This window comes from Ammodytes marinus (assembly GCF_949987685.1).
Source record: "Ammodytes marinus genome assembly, chromosome: 19".
Lineage (NCBI taxonomy): Eukaryota > Metazoa > Chordata > Actinopteri > Uranoscopiformes > Ammodytidae > Ammodytes > Ammodytes marinus.
The window spans coordinates 1,897,422-1,920,847 of record NC_137223.1 but is presented as its reverse complement, the minus strand read 5'-3'; the positions used below and the strand labels follow the sequence as shown (position 1 = coordinate 1,920,847).

Below are 23,426 nucleotides of genomic sequence, written 5' to 3'. Positions count from 1 at the left end.
AGGGACCCTGTACCTTGTTGGGGGGTGGGTGGAATTTTTTTTTACCTTTTTAAAGTAAAATGCATCAATCTGGTGCACTTTGTGAGGAAATTTTAGAGACTAGAGAGATATCAAATCCTGAGATGCAGAAGGAACATTATTTTTCAGATTTTTCTTAAACAGGTAGCACTCTTTACTCTGCAACTGTAAAAACAGTATATTGGTCTGCAGACCCATGTTCTATGATTGAGAGGCCCATTTCAACAGATAAAGGGTGGATATGAACAATTTAGAATTCACACATATAAAGTTTATTTGTGTATGTGTGAGGGGGCCTTCAACCCCCTTAGACAGAGCTACTAATGCTGTTGTTTTTAACTTGCTTTTGTATTTCTCCCCTACTAGTTGAGGGGCCCATGATGATTTCTATCTTGTTACATTTTAATGAGTACTTATATTTAGGCTATTCCTTTTTGGACCCTGTTATTGACATCAGTGACTGAGCTCTTTGACTATGCAACATGAAAAGTTACTATCAGTATCTCTGGCTAAGGGCCCCTGGGCCTGTGCCCGGTGTGCCTGTGCAGTAATCCACCCCTGGATAGGTTACACAATTAAGAAAAAACAACGATGGGCCTGTTCATAACTAATATATATATTTTTTGTAATGTAATGATTATCATGAACTTTAAAAAAAAATAAACTATTTTGGGGGGCCCCCGGACCATCTCTTTTTCCTTTTTAATTAAAAAAAAAAAAAAAATTATAATTATAATTTTTTTTTTTGGGGTGCCCCCCCCAGGAACTTGGTGCCCTACGCAGTCTGCGTACTCTGCGTATAGGGAGCGGCGGCCCTGAGTATATCACAGTGCTTTGTGGGGTTTATTACAGATGAGAACTTCACTGCAAGTCTGTGTTGAGAAGATGTACCTATCATTTTATACTTTAAAGGGGCTAAGAAGAACTTCTTTGCACTGATGGTCTTGTTTGCTGTTAACATGTCATTTTTTAAATCATCAGAGGAAAAATTAGACAGTTACAGAAATATTTCAAAGTTCCTCGTAGCACCTTGAAATGGCCAGTTGATGTTTACAGTTTATCGTATAGCAACTGAAAACGTTGTGACGATGGGAGAAAGATTTTAGGGATGAATCTACAGAGAATAGGTCACTGAATCAGCTACCCCCATTGTTTATGGAGCTGTATAGCAAGTTTCACACATTACTTGTTTCACAGCTTGCAAGAGGTCAGGATACCTATTGAATATCACCATATTTATAATAATAAAATTTCCCTTTTTTACTTATCTTTTTCCTCCAAGGCTTTGGGTGCACAGTGCTGCCCTCCCACCCTGAGAGGAGGCCAGCAGAGCCCATCTGAGGAGCTGAGAGCGTACAGGGTGCTGGGGGTCATAGATAAGGTCAGTATACGATGGACAAGTCTTGTAACCTACAGCTATATTTCTAAGCACAAGTCATTTGTCTTTTTTCAGAGAGCAGGTTTGATACACAAAAAGACCCACATTCATTATCTTTGTCAAAAATTAAAAAAAAATGTATTCAAGATGTTTTATTTGTCATATGTGCAACACTTACAACAGAATTTGTTCGCAAATCATCTCTTGATTATTAGGCTCCCTTCAACAATGCAAACTAAAAGAAGAAAAAATGTATAAGAGAAACACACAAGCCGCCTGAGACTTTAAATAAACACAAAAATGGAGCAAATATGTAGAGATGAGGTTTACCATATACATATAAAAAATAATGTAAAATTGAATGTAAATGGAATAGAATACTTTATCTGTAATAGAAGAATAGTTAACATGGAAGAGTAGATTTCTTGAGGCGAGATGAAAACAATAATGGTGTTCCTAAAAGTAATCACACTTAGATCCTGACACTAATTTATTTATAGGTTTCCCCTTGCCCAAATACATCTGGGCGGTATCCCATTCATTTCCCCTCCTTGTGTCCTTTCCTTCTTCTACCATCTCTCTCTCTCTCTTTTTTTTCTCTCTGAAGCAATAAAGCGTAATAGATTTAGTGGATGGCATGGTAAAGGGCTGAGTGTGTGTATGTTTAGCATCGGTTATGACTAGCACAATGTCAGTTTTAGGTTGCCTGGTCGTCTCAGCCAGCTGCCGGGCGAAGCAACTTCACCACTCAGCCATGAAATGACTTGGCAAGCGGCACAGAGAGCAGCACACAACATTGAGTCAATGATGCTCGTCCTCTATACACACACACACACACACACACACACACACACACACACACACACACACACACACACACACAAAACCCCAAAGAAAATGTTCACACAATACCAACATGTGTTAACTCTACAGAGGTGCGTGCAAACACTACACAATATGTCAGGAGAACCAAATCAGACGCACAGCTAATAAAAAAATAAATAAAAAAAACGCCATAAGAGAAAATGCTACACTATCCATAAATGGCCTCTCCTCTTTCTCTTCCTCCTTCCTCCTTTCACTTTTTAATGGGAACAGAGGGGACAGATGGAGAGAGAGAGCTCCTCACCCATACTGCCCCCACCGCCTGCCCCCCTCCCTCTCCACCTCCCCCCCTTCCCTGATGTTTGTGTCTTAATTATATTAGCGCCCTGGCTAGCACTGCCACTCTGTTTACTCACAGCTCCATTCATATCCATTTAGGCTGCACCTGTTTGGTCCCCGCCAGGGTCACATGGAGAGAACGCTCCGGCAAAGCATACGCACACACACACACACACACACACACACACACACACACACACGCAAACACACACACACACACACACACACACACACACACACACTCACACTCACACACATATGCCCAAGCTCTCCCCTGAGAACGGCGAGGGAGCAGGAGAGCAATAGAGATGTCAGAGGGAAGGAGGGAGGGAATATAGTAAAAGGGAAGAGGCAGAGGAGGAGAGGAAACAGAAGTGAAATGAGAGATCGTAGGGATGGCTTTCGTTTGTCATTGTTTTAGTAGAATTGAGATTGAGGCAGTCATTGTGTTTGCTATAAAGCACTGTGTAGTGAGACATTTTGTAAGGAACAAATTGGAGACCAATATTTCATTCAGGACCACATGAAAGACAGTTCTGCATCTACTTGTCTGCATATTTCTCATATGTCACTTTCTATATTCATATGGAGTGTTCTGTTCAACCAGCAGTGCAAATCCTAAGCTATTGAATTTACAATGATTTTCTAAAAAACTAAATAGGCAGAAAAAAGCCACAATGCTTTGCATTTTAATAATATCTTTCAACAAATCAATTAATTAACTAATTTATTCAGGTATAAAGTATAGTCTTTACACACATTTTTCCCATGTTTTGCTATTACGGCCTCCACACACATCCTACCTCTACTGCGCGTCTACCTCGCGTCTGCGTCTGACGTTTTGTCACTGACCGTGTAATCAACCTAGAGCGGGCACACATCCAACCTCAGACGCACTGCTGATGCGCGTCGGAGGCACGTCTGCAGCGACGCTCCCCTTTACCTCAGGAGGCTCGCCAATTTTTTTCTGAGAGCCGCGCGTCTCTCTCGGGTCTCTCTGCTTTAACTGATAGAGAAATACTCTGCTGAGAGTCATATTGACTTCATACCGGCAACTTTCGCTGTAGTTTCACCATTTCCTGGTGTGTCCCTTTCAAAATAAGACTTCCAACAAGCGAAAATTAAAAAAAAAAAAAAAAAGGAAAAAGAAAAAGGCAATGGGGCGCACGGATTACTGTCCAGACTCAATATTAGACTCAATATAAATCATATGCATCATAAATGACAGGAAAGAACTTCATTTTTAATGGGAATTATCTATGAAAACTCTATGTAGAAAGATAGGGCTTTTAGAAGCAGCGCTGCAGCAGCAGCAGCAGCTGCTGAGACGTTCCATGTGTGTCCGAGAAAAATCCGAGAGAGGCAGCAGTAAGGTAAGGCGACGCGCTCCAGAGGCAGACGCAGGATGTGTGCAGAGGCCGTTACACTACAGAGAGAGAAAGAGCTATATTCCTTATCATGTGGTCTGGACTTGGTTTTGTCAACACAGCGGGGTCTGACGTGTTAATGCCAATTTTCCTAGTATAATGTAGGGACCTACATTTATCTTGCAGTGACCCTAATGTGTGCCCTGACCTTTTTGTTGGAAAAACACTGCTCTGGAGGACATAACCACTATATCTGTCTGTTCATACCTGGCAATTAATGGCACTCTTCCATCACAGGTTCTTTTGGTCATGGACAAGAGAACGCAAGAGACGTTCATCGTCAAAGTAAGTGTAATATGTGTGTGTGTGTGTGTGTGTGTGTGTGTGTGTGTGTGTGTGTGTGTGTGTGTGTGTGTGTGTGTGTGTTGTCCTGACTGTAAGTGTGAAGTGTGCCAGAAGCCCCTGTGTGTGACTGGTGTAATTGATTCTAATGGGCCTGTCCCCGTCAGCTCCTATGCTCTCAGGTGTGAGACGTGTGCCAGATGCCAACGCACAGCGCGGGCACAGATGACTACACACACACACACACACACACACACAGACACACACACACACACACACACACACACACACACACACACACACACACACACACACACACACACTCTCATCCCCACACAAACACACACACACATCCCTACATACACACACACACACACATTCACAGCCGATGTGAACTTTTGCGTGTGTTAGCGCTGATAGATTTGTGTGGCTCTGTCGTAGTCACGCGCTGTATGTGGCTTGATGAATCCAGTGACTTTGGGTTTGCCGCGGGGCATAGCTGGCGCCTCTTTAATGGGAGCTTTCTCCTTTGCCACACTTTTTCTTCTGCCCTATTCTTCCCACAAACTGGAAAGACTCACCTTCCCTTTTCATTTGGAGTTCCTTTTCCCTTCCTTTCCTTGCTTACTTCCTTGTTTTCTAATTCTGGTCAGGGTCTGAGGAGGAGCAGTGAGTGCGGGCGGACTACGAGGACCATCATGCCTCACTGCGTGTCCCACATGGTGCAGCTGAGGAAGTTCGTCGTCTCCGAGGACAGCGTGTTCCTCTTGCTGCAGTACGCCGAAGGTAAAGACACAATGAAACACTATTGCGTTCTCATCACTTTCATCTCCTCCCCCGTCTTTTAATCTTATTCTTTACCTCCCAACTGTCTTTCCCCCTCCTTCACACCATCCCTCTATCTCTTCCTCTATCACTTCTCTCTGCCCTCGTTCGTTCCAGACAGATGTTTGATAGAGATCTGTGTGTGTGTCACAGGTCATTATTCTGAATACCAGGTGGCGCCATGCTTCATTAGCTAAGCCAACACCTGGGCCTCCTTACATCCCACTCACTCTAGGATGCCTGTGTGTGTGTGTGTGTGTGTGTGTGTGTGTGTGTGTGTGTGTGTGTGTGTGTGTGTGTGTGTGTGTGTGTGTGTGTGTGTGTGTGTGTGTGTGTGTGTGTGTGTGTGTGTGTGTGTGTGTGTGTGTGTAGCCCATTGCGTGTGTAGGTGAGAGTGTGTACTTACGATGAAATGCAGCCATATTATATTTTGTAATCCCCTTGTAACCTATTCAATCTGCCGCCTTCCCTAACTACCCTGGGCTAATATTAGTGGACAGTATTGAATATCATTAAGAGGCTGTTCAACACGATCTAATAAAAGCTAATCAAACGCCCACAAAAAAGGCATAGTTTGACCCCGGCTCTGACTGAGGAAAGCCAGGTTGGCTCCGTCTTGCTTCCATAGTATGCCGTTAGCAGCCCATGGGTTGAATGAGGATAGACAGGCAGACGGAGGGAGCCAGTGACCTGAGTGACATTGGACAAAACAACATGTGGATGGTTTTACTTTACGAAGCCATGGAGCTGGCTCGCCATCATTATCATCACCCGTCAACTCCTCTATCTATTCTCATCACACACAACAGATGCTGCCTTCCAATTGCTCACACTACAGCTGTGTGTGTGTGTGTGTGTGTGTGTGTGTGTGTGTGTGTGTGTGTGTGTGTGTGTGTGTGTGTGTGTGTGTGTGTGTGTGTGTGTGTGTGTGTGTGTGTGTGTGTGTGTGTGTGTGTGTGTGTGTGTGTGTGTGTGTAAGACGTCAAAGTCAAAACATTACAGCTAACATTACACTGGGAACCTAAAACACACACACACCCACCCCAACCCCATTTAGCTAAATTGGGTTCAATCATAAATGTTTTTGTTTGCTTTGGTTGTTTCATTCCCAAGTGGGAAACTACAGGCCCTTCGTCTAAATTGTCCCAGTAGCTAAGGAGCACCGGATCTAAAAGTCTCTTTCGCACATTCCTTTTTTCAAGCCTCCACAACTTTATTTTAGTTGCATTTTTTTTCATGGTGAAGAGAAGTGATTTTGCCTGGCTGCTTCTGAAATACTGAACGGTGCATGCTAACCAGGCCTGGTCCCCCACACTCTTAAAGGCCTTCAAAGGAGAAGTACAGTTGCTAAATCCTTATTATCCTTACTTGAAAAGTCTCTGTTGTGGAAGAATCCAGTTATTATCCAGAAATTGCCCAGCCCTCTCACTAACTTCCTCATTCGTAACTCTTAATATATCTACTTACATCCCTGTATTAGACACACCCTCCCTTTTCCTTTTGTCTTTAATGCCCCCTGTTTCCTTCATCTTTAGGCGGGAAGCTGTGGTCTCATATTGGAAAGTACCTTAGTACCTCCAGCCCGGATGATAGCTTTGACATTCCTTTCATCCAGAAGAGCCATACCGTGGCCGTACACTCTCCCCAACACGCTGTGCCACCGCTGGATGTGGGCTCGGCCAGTTCGGGGTCTGGTCCTGGCACTTTTTCAGATTCAGGGCTGAGGAACCAAGAACAGAAACTCATCACGTCCTCACCCCAGAAAAACCCTCTCCCTCCCAGGCTTCTCCGACAAGCCGATGCCCGGTCGGACTCTGGAGCCACCTCTGAAGAAGAGTGCACCAACAGTTACTTGACCCTGTGCAACGAGTACGAACAGGACAAAGTAGAACCGGACGCGCTGGAAGAGGAGAAGAGCGAACAGGAAATGCTGTCTCTGGAAGTTCCCGTCACCACCACCACGACCACCACTTCCTCACGTAGCCGCTCTCTGCTCAGCAACGACAGCCTCTCTTCTCCAGTCAGCTCTCAGGAACTCACCTTTTTCACTGAGTCGTCTGATAAGAGCGGCCACGGCCTGGACAATGAACAGGACCAAGGAGAAGTCTTCAGCCCTCTGCCCTCCCCTGCTGCTGGTCCTCTGACTCTGGATCAGTCCAAACACACGCCAATGGAGTTCTTCCGCATCGACAGTAAAGACAGTGCCAACGAGGTGACCTGTGTGGACCCCACTCACAAGCAGGTGTCCGGCTTCTCTACATCTGACCTGGGATCAGATGTTACAGAGGACCCCCCAGAGCTGGCTCAGGAGGTCAAGGGCCACAGCTCGGAGCTCTGGGGCTTGGACTGTAGTGACAAAGGCTCCAATGAGTCGGTGCCAGTCATCTCCTTTAAAGAGGCGTTGGTCGAGGACGAGGCTCACCCGCCCGACCTCTTGGTCAACCTGCCTGTGATGAGTGCAGCTGTGGACCCTCTGCAGGAGGAAGGGGAGACGTCGGGGGTGTGTCTGGGTCTGGAGGCCACGGCTTCTCCTCAGAAGTTCATCCAGCCAGATGTCTTACAGCTCCACGGCCAGCCAGAGGAAGGAGAGGAGCAGCCCACCGAGCAGGAGCTGTCCTCTCTGTGTACGGCCTCCGCAACCTGTGACACCAGCGTGGCCTCCTCCTCTCCCTTCAACTCACTGTGGGACGACTGCAGCTCGGCGTTCGGGCTAGACGCCTCCGACAAAATGGCGGCTCATCCCTCGTGCCAAAATAACGACCTCCCCCTCGACCCTCCGCTTACTGACTCGCTCAATGAGAAACTAGATCCCAGTACCAGAATGAATACAAACCCCAGTGGCTACAGCACAGGACCTATCCCAGACTCTGAGGCCCGTGCAGCGGCAGAGGGTTTATTAGGTCTCCATGGTGAATCACCCAGAGTTATTAGCAATACAGATGTTGGCAAATTTGACAAAGACGTATCGCGGCTGTTTGCGGAGCTGGACGAGCTGTCGTTGGCCGCGGCCCAAGCCCGCGTCCCAGAGGAGTTTGTGCGCTGCTGGGCCGTGGAGATGGTGACAGCCCTGGACTGTCTGCACCAGGAGGGCATCATCTGTAGGGACCTCAACCCCAACAACATCCTGCTGGACAGCCAAGGTTAGACATTCCCTTTGTTACCACAGCCTTTTTGTCATTGCACAGTGCTTTTAAACTTCATTTTTTTTAACATATGTTCTGTATGATAAGATCCCGTAACTTGTCCTCTCTCTCATAGCGTGTGCTATATTGTTGTACACAAAGAAAATATTTCAGATTCTCATCAAACTTGATAGACTAGAGAGAATGCAAACACCTGCTTGCTGTTATACCCTAACATATCGCTTGACAGTGTTTTGTGCCCCCAACGGAGCCTTCAAGGCTGCGCTGCCTGGAAGGTCCTATCCCCTAACCTTAACCCAAACCCTAACCTTAACCAGCGCTGCCTTGAAGGCTTCATTCGGGGCACAAAACACCAAACACCTAACATATCATTCCTGTTACTTCATGGGAAAGATATCAAGCCATGCACATAACTTAAATCAATGAAGGAAAACAAGAGGCAAGTTTATTTCTATAGCACAATTCAGACACAAGGCCATTCAAAGTGCTTTACAGGGGCGTAAAATACATCAAAATAAGACATTAGAAATTGCATTTAAACCTGCAGTGTGTAGAATTTTGGGTTTTATTTCCTCGCAGATTTTGTAGAAAGTAATTATAATATCCATAAGTACATTTAATTTAGTGCATAATAACTGAATTTTATTTTTTTTAATTATCATTTTTCCCCTTAGAAAGGGTCTCATATATGTCCATATTTCTGCATATTTTGGACCAAGGCCTAGTGCCGCCATCTTGAAAGTGTCATAGTTGGAATGTCATCAGGTGCATTGTTTGAAATGTAGAAATGTTCTTGTCCTTGAAGGCCACTGTAGCTTCTGTTATTATTCGAAAGGGTTGGGGTTACCCAGGGAGTGTTGCATTCTAGAACTTTGTAGAACTTTCTTGATGATGTCATATTACACACTGCACCTTTAAAGGTGCAGTGTGGCCTTCAAGGACAAGAACAATTCTAAATTCTAAACAATGCACCTGATGACATTCCAACCATGTCATCAGGTGCCTTGTTTATACAATATATAATATACAATATACCATGCCTTGGTCCAATATACAATCAGATATATATCTATCGATAATATACCATGCCTTGGTCCAAGGTATGGAGAAATGTGGACATATATATGAGACCCTTTTCTAAGGGAAAAAAAAGGTTCAGCTAGTATGCACTAAATTAAACAAACTTATGGATATTATTATTATTTTCTACAAAGTCTGCTAGGAAATAAAACCCAAAATTCTACACACTGCAGGTTTAAGAGGTAATAAAAACAAAGAAAATACATCAAGATTAGACATTAGACATTTAGACAGCGATGTGGAATGGCTTGCAATACAAATGACATGACTGACAATATAGTTATTTTCTATATAGTATATTTATCTTACTTAACTCTTTTATAGTTTCAAACTCATTTAAAAGTATTTGAAAATATGTATTCACAAAACCAAATAGAATGTCTTTCGAGGCAATCTTCGCCCTCATTAGACGTCATGTAGGCCGATCACATCCGTGTCTGTTCGGACTGAAGTCTCTTTCCCCTAATTCTTGGATCCCATTCCAAGAGCAATGGTTGAGCGACTATGTTCAGAGGTTGACCAACAGTTCAATATAGACCTAGTGGAAAAAGGACTCTGGTTGACATCTTTCTCTGACAGAAAACAGAAAAGGTGCATTCCTCTGACACTGATATACCATGTGGATGTCAAATTTTCTCAATGTTTTCTTCAACAAAAAGTGAAAAATGTCTACAAAGCCAAGACCCTCTGCTTCTTCCTTTCTCAAAGCAGATGGTATTTGACTTAGGAACTGTCTTTATCAGCCAACCCATGTAACCTATTGACATAAAGGAAGGCTCCTGCACAGGCTAAAGTGTTGTTTTTACCAGGAGGAGGTCACAGATCCCCCCCCCCCCCTCTCAACTTCTTCCTTTTGTCGTCCTACAATCATCTCTCTCCGCCTCGTTATCAACAAGCGTCTAATTAGCTGAGTGGCTGTTTTCGTCTCCCCGGTGGTAATTATTGTTCTAGAGGGCCCATCAGCGGGCGTAGTGTGGTGCATCAGTCTGGCTAGCCCGGGCTAATGGCCGCGGCTACCTAATGACACCATTAGTTCTAATGATAGCGTTAACGGGTAGCCGCTAAACAGGAGTAATCGCTGGGTGCCGTGTGTGCTTGGAAAAAGCTCCGCGCGCTGCCAGGGAGGCAGAAAGGAACGCAGGCAAGGAGGTGATCCAAAGGTGGGTAAACAGTTTGGAAAGTAGCGGAGTCGGAGTGATGCTTGACTGTGTGGGTTTGACTAGTGGCTCAGCATTAAGTTGAATGCTTCACATTTTCCCCTCTCACTCTATGTCTCTCTATCTCTCTCTCCCTGTCTCCTTAGGTCATGTCCAGCTTACCTACTTCTGTAGCTGGAGTGATGTGGAGGAGTCCTGTGACAAAGAGGCCATCGCCAATATGTACTGTGCCCCAGGTGAGACACACTCTTTTACATACACATGCTACAAACACTTCTTTATTTCTCTTATGCATTCACTCCATACTTGTTAATTAGGAACCTCATTTTGTGTTTGCGTGTCAGTTATGTTCATACTGGGTTAATTCTATGCAGGCATGCGGGGGCCTTAAAGTAGGCCACTTTCCCATGGTCACAAAACCCTCATTCATAAGGCAGGCATGAATAACCAATCCAAGTGTGCACAAGCCAGTCTCCTCTCCAGAGTAGAAAACAGATTAACACTTATTCTTCTTGACTCTGAGATTGACACAAATCTCTATGCAAATGTGGTCTTTCAATACTGTTCTTAAATTCTTTTGCCTTCTTTTGGGGTTAATGGGAACACTTCTAAAGAATACATACAGTAATAATTATGACCGGGCTATTTACATTTTATTCAACACACGATGTCTAATATTGAAAGGATACAATCGAAATATTTCTAATTGTTTTGTTATTTAGTCCCAGTTTTGAGAAGCTGGATCTTGTTGTAGTTCTCTGGTTGTCCTGTAGAGTGTGCTGTTGTGCTACACTGAGCCAGCAGTGCGGTAGCCCCATGTGTTGCCCCCAGCCGGCTTGTGGCAGCTCTGGCATGCTGTTTACAAGCTGCCTAAAACAAACTGCTGCTAGACTATAGCACCATGTCCCTACTTAGCGCTACTGTGTGTGTGTGTGTGTGTGTGTGTGTGTGTGTGTGTGTGTGTGTGTGTGTGTGTGTGTGTGTGTGTGTGTGTGTGTGTGTGTGTGTGTGTGTGTGTGTGTGTGTGTGTGTGTGTGTGTGTGTGTGTGTGTGTGTGTGTGTGTGTGTGTGTGTGTGTGTGTGTGTGTATGTATGCGCATGCATTTGACATCAACAGATAGATACACTTTTCCAATATCCTGTCTGCTTTAAGTTATATGGCTTGACCCTTAGGTTGTTGGATGGTTTATGTGTGACGTGTTTTAATTACATTGTTCTTAAATATGCAGGATTGGATAGCTGTTAGTTTGAAAACACTAGACACACTCTGAGACGGTACACATCGACCCTCAACACCCCCATTCACTCTCCCACGCACTCATATTATTATTACTCATATTCATCCGCTCTCTGTCTCTCTCTCAAGCCACGAAGGTCACTTCAGAATTAAATCCTCCTTGTGAGTAGAACATACAGTATGCCACCGCCGTAATAAATCTGAGAGCAACAAATGCTCCCATCTAATATCCAAAGTGTGCATTCGTATTCCCCTTAGCAACAGCTTGTTGAAAAGCCTACTAATGGAAATAGAAGTACACAGAGGCATGTAGTGGCCAGCAGGACATGACCTAAAGAGCCAGGAGTAAAGCCTGGTAACAAGGAACTTTATGCACAATGTAGCTTCAAATTTAAAAGCTATGCTGACACATGTTTGCCACCTAAGTGTATTGAATGTGGTAATGAGCTTACGTATATAAGCAGAAAGACATTTTCAGACCTGCTTTGGAATTCAAATGGATTTTATCTAATTGTATAGTTGATTCACAGATAGCTAGTGTTGGCTCCATCAAGTGAAGGAAAAGCTTTGGGCTGCAACGTTATTAGTATTTATTATTTTCAGCATCAAATCATTTCTTTATTTTTTGAAGTGCTGCCCTCATATGTCATAGGTCAAATGTTGTCTGACCAGCAGACAAAAAAAACAAACTGGAAGGGTACTCACTCTAAAATGATATGATATTGGGAACATTTTAATAAATATAATAAAAATAATTAACTATCCAGCCTTGTGGATTTCAGTTTCTTTTCTTGAAATATGATGCATAGGATAATTTCATTTCATTGAATATGAAGATGCAGACACGTGGCCTAATATTATACTGTAGTGACTATGAAAGTTGCACATCATCTACAATAACTCCGGGCACAATAGAAATCATTAATCATGGCGCTCTTTGAAACACACTTTGGTGGTTTTTATATTTTTCAAATTTATCAAAATCTAGTTTTCTTGACAATCTCATACAGGGAATGTGTCTTAGTATGTTGATGGTTACGATCAAACTTAGAAAAAAAAGAGTAAACACAAGTACTGCAGGGATCTAGAACAGAAAAGGAAAATATGTTTAAAAAATCTAATTAAAAATGTAATGCAATAAATGCAAAAGTATAGTTTGTGTGTGTGTGGGCAGAATGGAAGGAAGAATACATGCAATACACATTTAACTCAAATCAGCTCACACACATAATACAGAAAATGTTATTATAAGAAATGTAAAATGTTTTTCAGTACATGTTGGTAATGAATGCCAGCGCCTTCAGTGAAATGGAGTGGAGTTGAACTTGAGCCCAGGTGGGGAAAGGTCTTGCTGGTTAAACTACTGTTAAGTCTATGTGGATCAATGGGTGTCATGCTCATAAGCAGCCAGCAGGGGGAGTGTTAAACTGTTGTTAAGCCATAGTACCACTTCCACATCCTTTGACTGTCCTACCCGACCACAGGCAACTTTTTCTCTTTTTCTTGTCCGTCTCTTGTTTAAAACTTTCTTTTTGTAAATTCAGCTGTATGCATATTACAATATATGTAAGGTCTATCACCTATTTTGCTTTCCTATATGTATGGAAGCATACATGCATATATTTGTAGATGTATGTGCTTGGCTGTCAACACACGCACACACACACACACACACACACACACACACACACACACACACACACACACACACACACACACACACACACACACACACTCACACACTGACACTGTAAGGCAGAGGTTAGTGAGTGTGTGTCTCTCCTGCCCTTGTTATGTATTGCTGTTTATCCAGACAGGGTCAGCTCTAGCGATGGCTTCATTCCTGATGACAGATTTATGACTGTTTGCCAGAAAGCTAGCAGGGGGCCTGCTGTGACCGTATGTGCGTGTGTGTATATGTGTGTGTATATATGTTTGTGTATGTGTGTGTGTGTGTAAGAAGGAGGGAAACATGTTATTCAAAAGCACACATTTCACACCCAAAAAAACACGGGAGGGGACTCGGAAAAAAAATGACAGTGGCAGGGAATTAAATCTGCCCTTCTGCTTATTTACTTTTTTGAACCATTGCGTCATTATCGCTAAACATCCGACGGCTAATGTTTTTGTTCTCCGGTAAGAGAAAAAAAAAATCCACACAAGCTGTTGAGTAGACTTCATCTGAGCTTTGAAATGTTTATTGTTCTGTTGTAGAGGGGAAGCAGGGCCAGAAACCATTGTCTTTTTAATGTCTAAGAAAAAGGGAAATTCAGTATTCTTCCCCTCTAACAAGTTCAGTTACTGAGGACTCCATCATGGCACTTGCCGTTAGTTTCCAACTGTTATGTCTTTGTTCTTTTTTTTTACCTGCTCGGCTATACGGCACACACGCGAGGTTAAAGCTCTAGTTCCCCTTTTGACACGGAGCGCCCATCTCATTGTTATGGAGAATCTTGTAACCCTGGTCATGGTGTACCCTGAATGGGCTTCTGCTTCAGTATTTGAATAATGACTTTGTCCTCACAGTGAAGATGAGTCATATGATTGTCCCAGGTCTTGTTATTTTGAATACATAACATGGTTGGTTTCATCGGAAATTGGCACTGGAACAACTGAACCTCCCCAGCTCATAAGACACACACACAAACACAAACACACACCCATATACACAAACACACACACACACACACACACACACACACACACACACACACACACACACAAAAACACACACACTCAGTCTTGGAACATCATACCCAGATCACTCCTTACTTCCTACCTGCGCACGCTTTACTTCCTCTTTCAACAATGGCCGTCGGTTAAGTTTTTGGGGAAGTGGGTCTGAGAGGAGAAGAGAGAGAGTTCCTTATGGCCCCCGGGAGAGAGGAGATGGAGTGTGATTAAGATACAAAGAGGAAAGGGAAGAAGAAGAGGCCACCAGGTCAACACAAGCGTATTGTTGTGTGCCAGTGTGTCCAAACGTCTCGGTATCCCCCTGTTTTCTTTAGTATTCTCCTGATTGATTTCAAAACTTCTTCTTTTGCTGTTCAAGAAAAGAAGATCACAGGTTAGTTGAGGTGCGGTCAAAACTTGGAAAAACGTTTCACATCGCACAGTGCCTTGAACCAGTGGAGTTTGAATGACCCATGCCCTCTGGATGAGGTTAACTCTCCCTTCCCTTCCTGTCCTCTTTCTCTCTATCTCCTTCTCTCCCTGCCTCGCTCTGACAGAGCGGTAAGTGTAGCCAGCTCCGCTGTACTCTCCCTGCAGCTCCTTAGACATTAATCCATTGTGATGACATCGACCTTGCTCTGAGACGTGCCTGTGTGTGTGTGTGTGTGTGTGTGTGTGTGTGTGTGTGTGTGTGTGTGTGTGTGTGTGTGTGTGTGTGTGTGTGTGTGTGTGTGTGTGTGTGTGTGTGTGTGTGTGTGTGTGTGTGTGTGTGTGTGTGTGTGTGTGTGTGTGTGTGTGTGTGTGTGTGTGTGTGTGTGTGTGTGTGTGTGTGTGTGTGTGTCCAGCATCTCCCCTCCAGCTCTTAACTACGCAGGTATCACTAGTCCGTTCAATGACGATCTTCTCTCCTTGGCTGTCAAAACAGTAGTCCTGGGGAGCCCTGAAGACTGGTTGCTCAGTTGGCTGTGTGTGTGTGTTTGTCTTTGTGCACTTCCCATGTATGTGTGTTACCAACCGTGCCAGTCGTATCATAGCCCTCTCTAACCTTCGCTGCGAGAGAGCCGCGCCGGGCCCCTGCAGTTCCCCTCAGCCTCCAGGAGATGAGGGGTCTTTGTCTCATGCGTTTCCCCAGCTGAGGAGCCTGGTCTCTGGGCACACGCAGCCGTGACCCTGGGTCCCTCCCGGCCCTCTGGAGAGAGCAGAGGAGAGCAGAGGGAGGCTGAGCGGCACAAGAGGCCATCTGGTGCTCAGTGGGGCTGGAGATACACACACACACACATAGAAACGGAATCACAAACACACACACACACACACACACACACACTCCCACGGACACTTCTGACTTTAGTGAACGATTATCACTCTTGGTTTCTGTAAGTAACTTAAACAGACACTGTGGAGTCCCAGCAACCTTCCAGACAGACTTTACCATGAAATGTTCAACTTTAGTGGGGTTTGTTTTATCTTCTCGTGTGTAGATAAAAGCGATTGTGTGTATTCTAGATTGACTTTATCAGAGGCTTTCACAAGAACAAAGAAAGAGATTTTTTGGAAATGGAAGAGATGGTAAAAAAATCCTAAATTAATTATTAAAAATGTCCCTTTTTAGTTATTTTGGTTGTCAAGACAAAACCCTGAATGACAGACCTTAACCAGGATCTGGGGGTAAGACTGAAATGATTTGTCCATTTGCTCAACATCTAGTTTTTGGCTTTTTCAATACAGACCCAACGATTAATAGATTAATGAAGAAAATAGTCCTAATCTTCATCCATAGTTAAAAGAACTCCTTAGTTGCATTCCTAGTAAATGATTATTTCGAAGGCTAAAATTAGCGTGGGGGTAAAGAACCCAGAACAGAAATGTTACGTTGTTTGTTCTCTCTTGTTCCTGCTTTACATTTCTTGCTGTGTGTGTGACTGTGTGTGTGTGTGTGTGTGTGTGTGTGTTGTATGAGTGTGTGTTGTATAAGTGTGTGTTTGTGTTTGAGGTCAGGTCATGCAGATGGTGTGAAGTTGCAGCAGACGGTTTCCTCAATTTAACTGCTTTTTTATTATGCAAATGACCCTTTTATGAGACGCACACTTGTTTGTGTGTGTGTGTGTGTCTCTGTGTGTGACTGTGTGTATGTTTCTCTGCTAATTTTGAATCAATTGTGTCGATTCGATTGAACATTAGGTAATCCTAGATGTCAACACCAAACAGTGTTTAATGTGGAGGGTTTGAGAGCAAGCCACCTAAAACATGATTGTAATCATATTAGGGAACTTGTGCATTCAGCGACCAAGCCTCAGATCACTAAATTGTATTAATTATACACTCTTTCTTATTTTACGACCATCACCAGTTGATTACTCTTTCTTAACTCATTTGCTATTTCTTAGTTTGTGAACGTATTAATTAATTCTCTGTGTGTCCACTCTTTCTTTGCCCTTGTGTCAGAGGTGGGAGGAATCGGTGAGGAGACGGCAGCTTGCGATTGGTGGAGTTTGGGAGCCATCCTGTTTGAGATCCTGACTGGCATGGTGAGTCAAAAAGCACAACAACAACAACAAACAAAAAAAAGTGTCATATCATATATAGTGTTTACCTTTGTTACTACGGTGTTGGTGGTATGTCTGTAGGTGTCTTGGCTTTCCACTCTTTCCCACTCTTTATGGCCGTGCCAAGTTTTGTGTGAGTCTGCGTGTGCGTGTGTCGTTTGTGTTTGAGTAGGTGGAGTTTTGTTGTTTGTTGCTGTGTGTGTGTGTGAGGTGCGTCTTGGCTGCCGTCTCTTACTGTGGTTCTCGGGGAGGGCCAGGGGTGTCGGTGTGACTTTCTCTCCCAGCCTGAGCTCCATCTGCTGGGGCAGGGGGTCAGCTCTCGACGGGCCTCTCTGCTGGCTCCTGGAGCAGCGCTGGGCTTTGAGCACGGCTGATCCGAGGTCTGCGCGGAAGGTGAGAGAGCAGGGCAGCTCTCGAGGTGCACGGGCCTGGGCTGCTCCAGGATCAGGCCTGTCTGAGGGACAGTCTTTTTAAGATGGGCTCTGGAGGGAGGATGTGGGGGGGAGCATCTCGGAGCAGACAACGGACACCCAGTCGGCTGCTGTACATGCACACAAAGACATGCTAATTATAACTTGCTGCTCTCTTGAAGGACAAATGCACACAGAGCGTAGCACACACAGAGACGCCCTGTGCAGGTGCAGACCGTCCCTTCAGTTTTTCATTGTCTATTAAATTTGAATATATTCTAACTGATCGCCAGTGGGCATATTTTCATGGCAGCTATCAGTAGCTCCCATCAATGGCACAAACATGAATCGGGGCGTTAGGTTAGCGCTATTATGTTGAACAATACACACCCACTTACCTGGAAAAAAAAAGAAGTCACACACACAGATGTCTCCTTTGATGATTATGTCTGGGTACAGTCCTGGCAAGGATACACACACACAGGCACACATAGTGTCTCTTGATCCTTGCAGGATAAGATCTTGCCTGGAGCAGTCTTGACTGCAGCTAGGAAGCCAGCCAGAACTCCTGCAGCACGTATCAAGAGAGAGAGAGAGAGAGAGAGAGAGGCAACCGACCTAACTGATGGGAAAAACACACATGGTCCCCCAACAACAACAACACACAGACAGTTTACCACTCTCTCTTTTTCTGCACAAATTCTCTTCCAGCATTTATAATTTTGTAGGTGTATGTGCACTGAAAGATGTGCGGTAGAAACATCCAGTGATTATGGTCATTATTGTCAATTACTTTAACAATGGGACTCACAGACTGGGGATAGAAAATGCACTTGCAGGTCTTGTGCTCCACACTCTGAGATTATATTTTATGTTTTGATGTAAGTGCAACAATTCCTGGTAATTGACGGTTTGACCTGCTCATATATGACTCTGAAAACAAGTAAACAGGCTTTATCTTCCTATTCACTTCTGCTTACTTACTGGCGGCCCCTTCCAGTAAAGTTGCTCGTCATGAACGATATATGATGTTTAAACACGTCATTTTTTCTGTGACACACACACACACACACACACACACACACACACACACACACACACACACAGTGAGCAGTTCCAAGAAAGAGCAACAGTAGTTCAATCCTGGCCTTGTTGTAGTTGGTGTGATCAGTGTTGTTTCAGGTGCTATGCTCTCTCTGGTCTCCTCCTATTTGTCCCTGTTATGTGCTGGTGCTCTCACGTTGACCTAGGCTCTGCGGGGAGTCACTCTATCTGTCCCTTTAGCTTCATGGGCCCCGTCAGATTGTCTTTGTTTGGATTGATAGTTATCTTTTTCTTTTCCACCTCTCCTTCCCTCCTTCCCTCCTGTACAGTCTCTGCTGCGCTGCCATCCAGCAGGCATCGGGGGCCACACCGCTCTCAACATCCCAGAGTCAGTGTCAGAGGAGGCCACGTCTCTGTTGGAGCAGGTGGGTGCCTACCAGTGTGCTACTGTGTGTTGAAGTATTGACAGTCAGTTTCAGATATTTAATTAAGAGGCCCACTCCAATAGATTTTCCCATCCTTAAAGGTGCACCGAGGAACTTTCAGTTTGTGTTCATTCTTGCACCCCCTTTGGACAAAAGTGGCAGTGTTTTTACTACGCCAGCTCTCGTTCCTGGGTGAGCGTACCCATGACAAAGGCATTAAGAAAAACTATATGAAAATAGCATTCTTTGCACGTATGGTCTCGTTTGCTGTTACATGTAATTTATGATCATCAGAGGAAAAATTACACTGTTCAGAAATATTTAAAAGTTCCTCGTAGCAAAAAAAAAAACCATTCACTTTCTACTATCTATTATTAAGTAAGCTGCACTTGATTGTGCAAAAATGACAAATCCCACATTTGCTTCTTTCTTTTTCTAAAAGGGTAATGCCATCTTGCAGTGTGCATGATAATGTTTAAGTAACAATCTGTCGCATTTTTAGGTAAATTGAGGTTAGCACTTTCTCACTGGTTGGTTAAAACAATAGTAATTCAAAAATGTGTGTAGCGTGTGTAGAGTTTTTGGCAGGTCTTTACCGGGTGAAAATAAATAAATAAGTCATTTCCCTGGTGCAGCAATATTAGTTAGCTTTAAAATAATTCCAGTAGAAGAGCTGGGTTATCGTGACATTCCACAGTGGCTCCTTCACAAAAACAGAAATATGTGAGCAAACAATGACATAGGACTGCAACAAAGACCCGATAAATGAATGATGAAATGCATCAAAGACATGATGGCAGTGAAACCTCATGTGTGCTTAATGTGGCAGACCCAGTGCAGTCGTGCTGTGGAGGAGTGGGCATGTAGACATTACTGAATCACTTATTATGAGTTCCATTGTAAAAATGTATTTGTCTGCATTTCACTGACCCAGCACATTAGTCATAACGCTCAGTTTAACCTGTGTACATGCTAAACAGCAGTATTTGCATGTTGTAACTGTATTTATAGAAGTATCATTTTAAAGGCCCTATGGGATCGCAACTGTAAATGTATGTTTATCCTAATGTGTGTGTCTCTCTCTCTTGTTCTCTGGTGCAGTTGCTCCAGTACAATCCAATGGAGAGACTGGGGGCCGGTGTGGGAGGGGTGGACGATATCAAATCCCACCCTTTCTTTGCCAGAATGGTCTGGCCCAAATAGGCCCTATGCATTGGTGGACTGAGGTAACCAGTGTTGCATGCTGGGAAACCGGCTGACCTGAATGAGACTGGATACACATATAGACATAGTAAATACAGATAGTGCATTTCTGCACACATCTCCCGTTTTGTGTACGGCCCTTCATGCACTTGACTTTCTTTTTTCGTATGGAATTTGCCAAGTAGCAGTATTACCTTCCTTGCTGAATCTCACAGGTGGTTTCTACTGTGCAGGGAACACTTAACAACATGGGTGGTGCAATAATTTAAACAGTAAGTGATTGGACGGTTCACTACATTGTTGCTTTCCCACTCCATACATTTAGCTTTAAGCCAAAATGAGAGGTGACAGTTCTCATTGCATTTGTTAAGCACTACAATGTTTCCTTATTCAACCTAATGCAGACTTAAGTCACCTTTTTTCTGAAGTGTGTTGCCACCTACAACACTCCAAGTCATTCCTCACAGAGCCCATTGAGATTAGCTGTGAGGCACACAGGTTGAGCTTTTTTTTATTTGATGTTATGGGAAGTCATGTTGCTCTGATCTAGGTTTAGATATATTTATACAATATTGTAATTATTATTATTTTTTGCCAGCCCCTTTTTCTAACTTCAAACCAGGCCACGTATAGTAACAGAGATGGACACTATGCAAGGTGAATGAACAAAATATTGTTGCTGGGTGAAGAATTTAGTTCTATTAAGATTTTAAATTATTTACTAAATCATAGCTGGAAACTCACTCATTCAAGAAAGAAAGATAATATGAGAGAATAATGCAGGACATGGTTTGAACTACAGATCTGAAACCAGCCAAAAGCCCTTTTTACAAATTGTTGTTGTTTTTATGAATATCAGAAGGAAAATCCCCCTGCACAGTTAGTACAACAGTGCATTTCTTCTGCATGTAAGAATATGATTTATGTAACATATATTTAATAATGTGAAGAAAAAAAGTCTATGGAACAATAAATAATGTGCGTCTTGTACTGTAAATATCCCTTTTTAAATGATGTTGTGTTGAGCGAACGGTACATCCCAGGTCAGACTTGTCAATCAATTATGCCTCATCAATCACATATTTTTTAAAATTTTATTGCGTGTTTTTATTTTATTTTTGGAACAACGCATCTGCTAGATCTTGCTTATTTTATACCATCTATAATAACTGAATCATAAGGTGCACATGTCCGTGGTTACATTACATGTCATATATTACTTCTTGTATAATGGGTATGAGACTTTTTTTTGAGAATTATTGGAGCATACGTCAAACACACACTTAATGCATCTCTCTTAACAACACATTATAATCACTCCACTGTAGATGCTGCACTCTGTTGTACTTCACTCACTGCACAGCGGTTTAATACACGTCAACTGACATATTCTATAAAATGACCAGGTCCATATTCAACCTATTAACCCTTTTGTATCATAAACATAAACATCACAGTGATATCAGGTTTATTTCCTAATGTTTTCTATTGAATGCTCACTCTTGTATGTGATGTGTGTGTGTGTCTATTGGTCAGTCAGTGCACCATCTCGATAACAATAAACTTACCTGGATGAGTACACGCATGTAGTAATGTAACTTCTTTAATAGAAGATCTATGTGTCAGTAGCTGTGACTGTGTTGTGTTTGTTTGGAGGCTACAGCCCCTCTTATCGGCACAACTGATGATACTCTTAGAAAGCCACTGTCATTCCTGCTGAGTGTCACTGTGACAGTAACGCGAGCTGGCATCGCAAACGCGCACACACACACACACACACACATAAATACACACACAGCACTGTGTAAATCCCTAGCACTCATTGATGCACATGTGCCTTTTTGGGATGCAGTTATATTATAACTAGCTTACTAATACCTTGATTATTTTGAAAAAAAGCATCTGAAAAATGTTTTTTTTCTGCAACCCCTAAAAAGTGTGTCACTTCACCTTTAAATCTAATCTAAAATCACAACTACAGTTAAGTTTTCCATTGATCAGCATGGGGCAGCAGGGTATGTCCAGCAACACCTGTGTATAGTCAGGTGTGATAACAAGGCCGGTATAGAGAGTTAGTTAGATGCATGTTGAATTTGTAGCTGGACTGCTGGAGCAAGCAGACAGTTAGCTTAGCACAGCATAGCATACATTTTGTTAACCATCTAGTGTTTCTTTGTTGCTTGATCCACGGCAGACTAGAGTATTGCTTAAAGTAGCAGAGATAAACTTGCTGATTGATTTGCTGTAGGCTTACAATGTCAGTTTACCTTTTTCAAATGTAGATTATTATTACAAGTCGTGTAAAATGTACAACTGCAGGCTTCTGTAAATTGAAGTTAAGTAATTATTTCTATGTCTAACTATTACCTGAAATGGCACACACACACACACACACACACACACACACACACACACACACACACACACACACACACACACTGCAGGTCGGGGGAGTTGTTAGCAGTATCGGGGTGTACTCCCTTGTGTCAGCCCCTCTCTGCCACAGGGGTCAGGAGTCTGGGCTGATTAGTGCTTGTCATAAGACCTGTCTCTCATTACACACACACTCAGGCCAGCGGGGGCACTTCTGCTCAGAGAAGAAAGCTGTCAATCTTACTCAGCGTAGATGTGAGATGTGCCACACACACACAATCCCTCCAAGCACATTGAGTGCTGCTGTACACGAGCAAGTTCTTCCACTGATGGTTCAAATGATGTGTCTGATATAAGGTAGGAGTAGATAGAAGGTAGTAGTTGGGTGTTTTGTTACTTGTACTTGTGCTTTACGTTTTAAAGAAAATATATTTCTCTTCTAAAATTCTCAGATCTTTTCGTTTAAATAGAAGTTAGTATTTTTGCACATAGAGGTAAAAAGAAAATCCAATACATCACACAAAAGGAAAAATTGTTACAAATTTGACTTATTTCTTTTTTTCTTTACTCTCCCATTAATTATCTCACAACCCCCAGATTTATTTGGAGAGCAATTTTTTTTCCCAAAATTCGCAAAGTAAATGTTGAAAACCACTGGAGTAAACTACCCAACTTATAAAGTAGTTGATACGGAGTTGTTTAGATTCTTCTTTGCTTTATGGCGGCACAGATAGCGGGGTAGATTGATACCACTACCTGTACAGTACATTTGAACGCAGACGTATGAGATTGGTGTCAATAATCTCACTCTGACGGAAATGACATAATCACATGTCCTAAAAAGTCAAACTATTCCTTTAAAACCAGCTCATTGTCCAGATATACAATGAATGCTACTTATATGTACTGATTTATCAGTGTCAATGATCTAGCATGTAATATATAATATCACTTACTGCTAATAATTCATTGTTACACTTAATCTTTTTGTCTTTTAATAATAATTTTTACTTATTAAAGTGGATTTTTTTCCATCGTTGTTAC

General features: G+C 43.0%; 1 protein-coding gene across 1 annotated transcript in view; it reads left to right on the top strand.

The window, feature by feature from the left end:
• rps6kc1 (ribosomal protein S6 kinase polypeptide 1) overlaps positions 1-21,567 on the top strand; it is a 30,567-nt gene extending 9,000 nt beyond the window's left edge. The window contains exons 9-16 of the mRNA XM_080047852.1: positions 1,301-1,399; positions 4,225-4,272; positions 4,923-5,055; positions 6,630-8,234; positions 10,621-10,710; positions 16,827-16,909; positions 18,711-18,806; positions 19,908-21,567. Coding sequence (XP_079903978.1) covers positions 1,301-1,399; positions 4,225-4,272; positions 4,923-5,055; positions 6,630-8,234; positions 10,621-10,710; positions 16,827-16,909; positions 18,711-18,806; positions 19,908-20,009 — 2,256 coding nt within the window. The 3' untranslated portion in view covers positions 20,010-21,567. The remainder of the gene's footprint in view (positions 1-1,300; positions 1,400-4,224; positions 4,273-4,922; positions 5,056-6,629; positions 8,235-10,620; positions 10,711-16,826; positions 16,910-18,710; positions 18,807-19,907) is intronic.
• Positions 21,568-23,426: the final 1,859 nt, after the last annotated feature.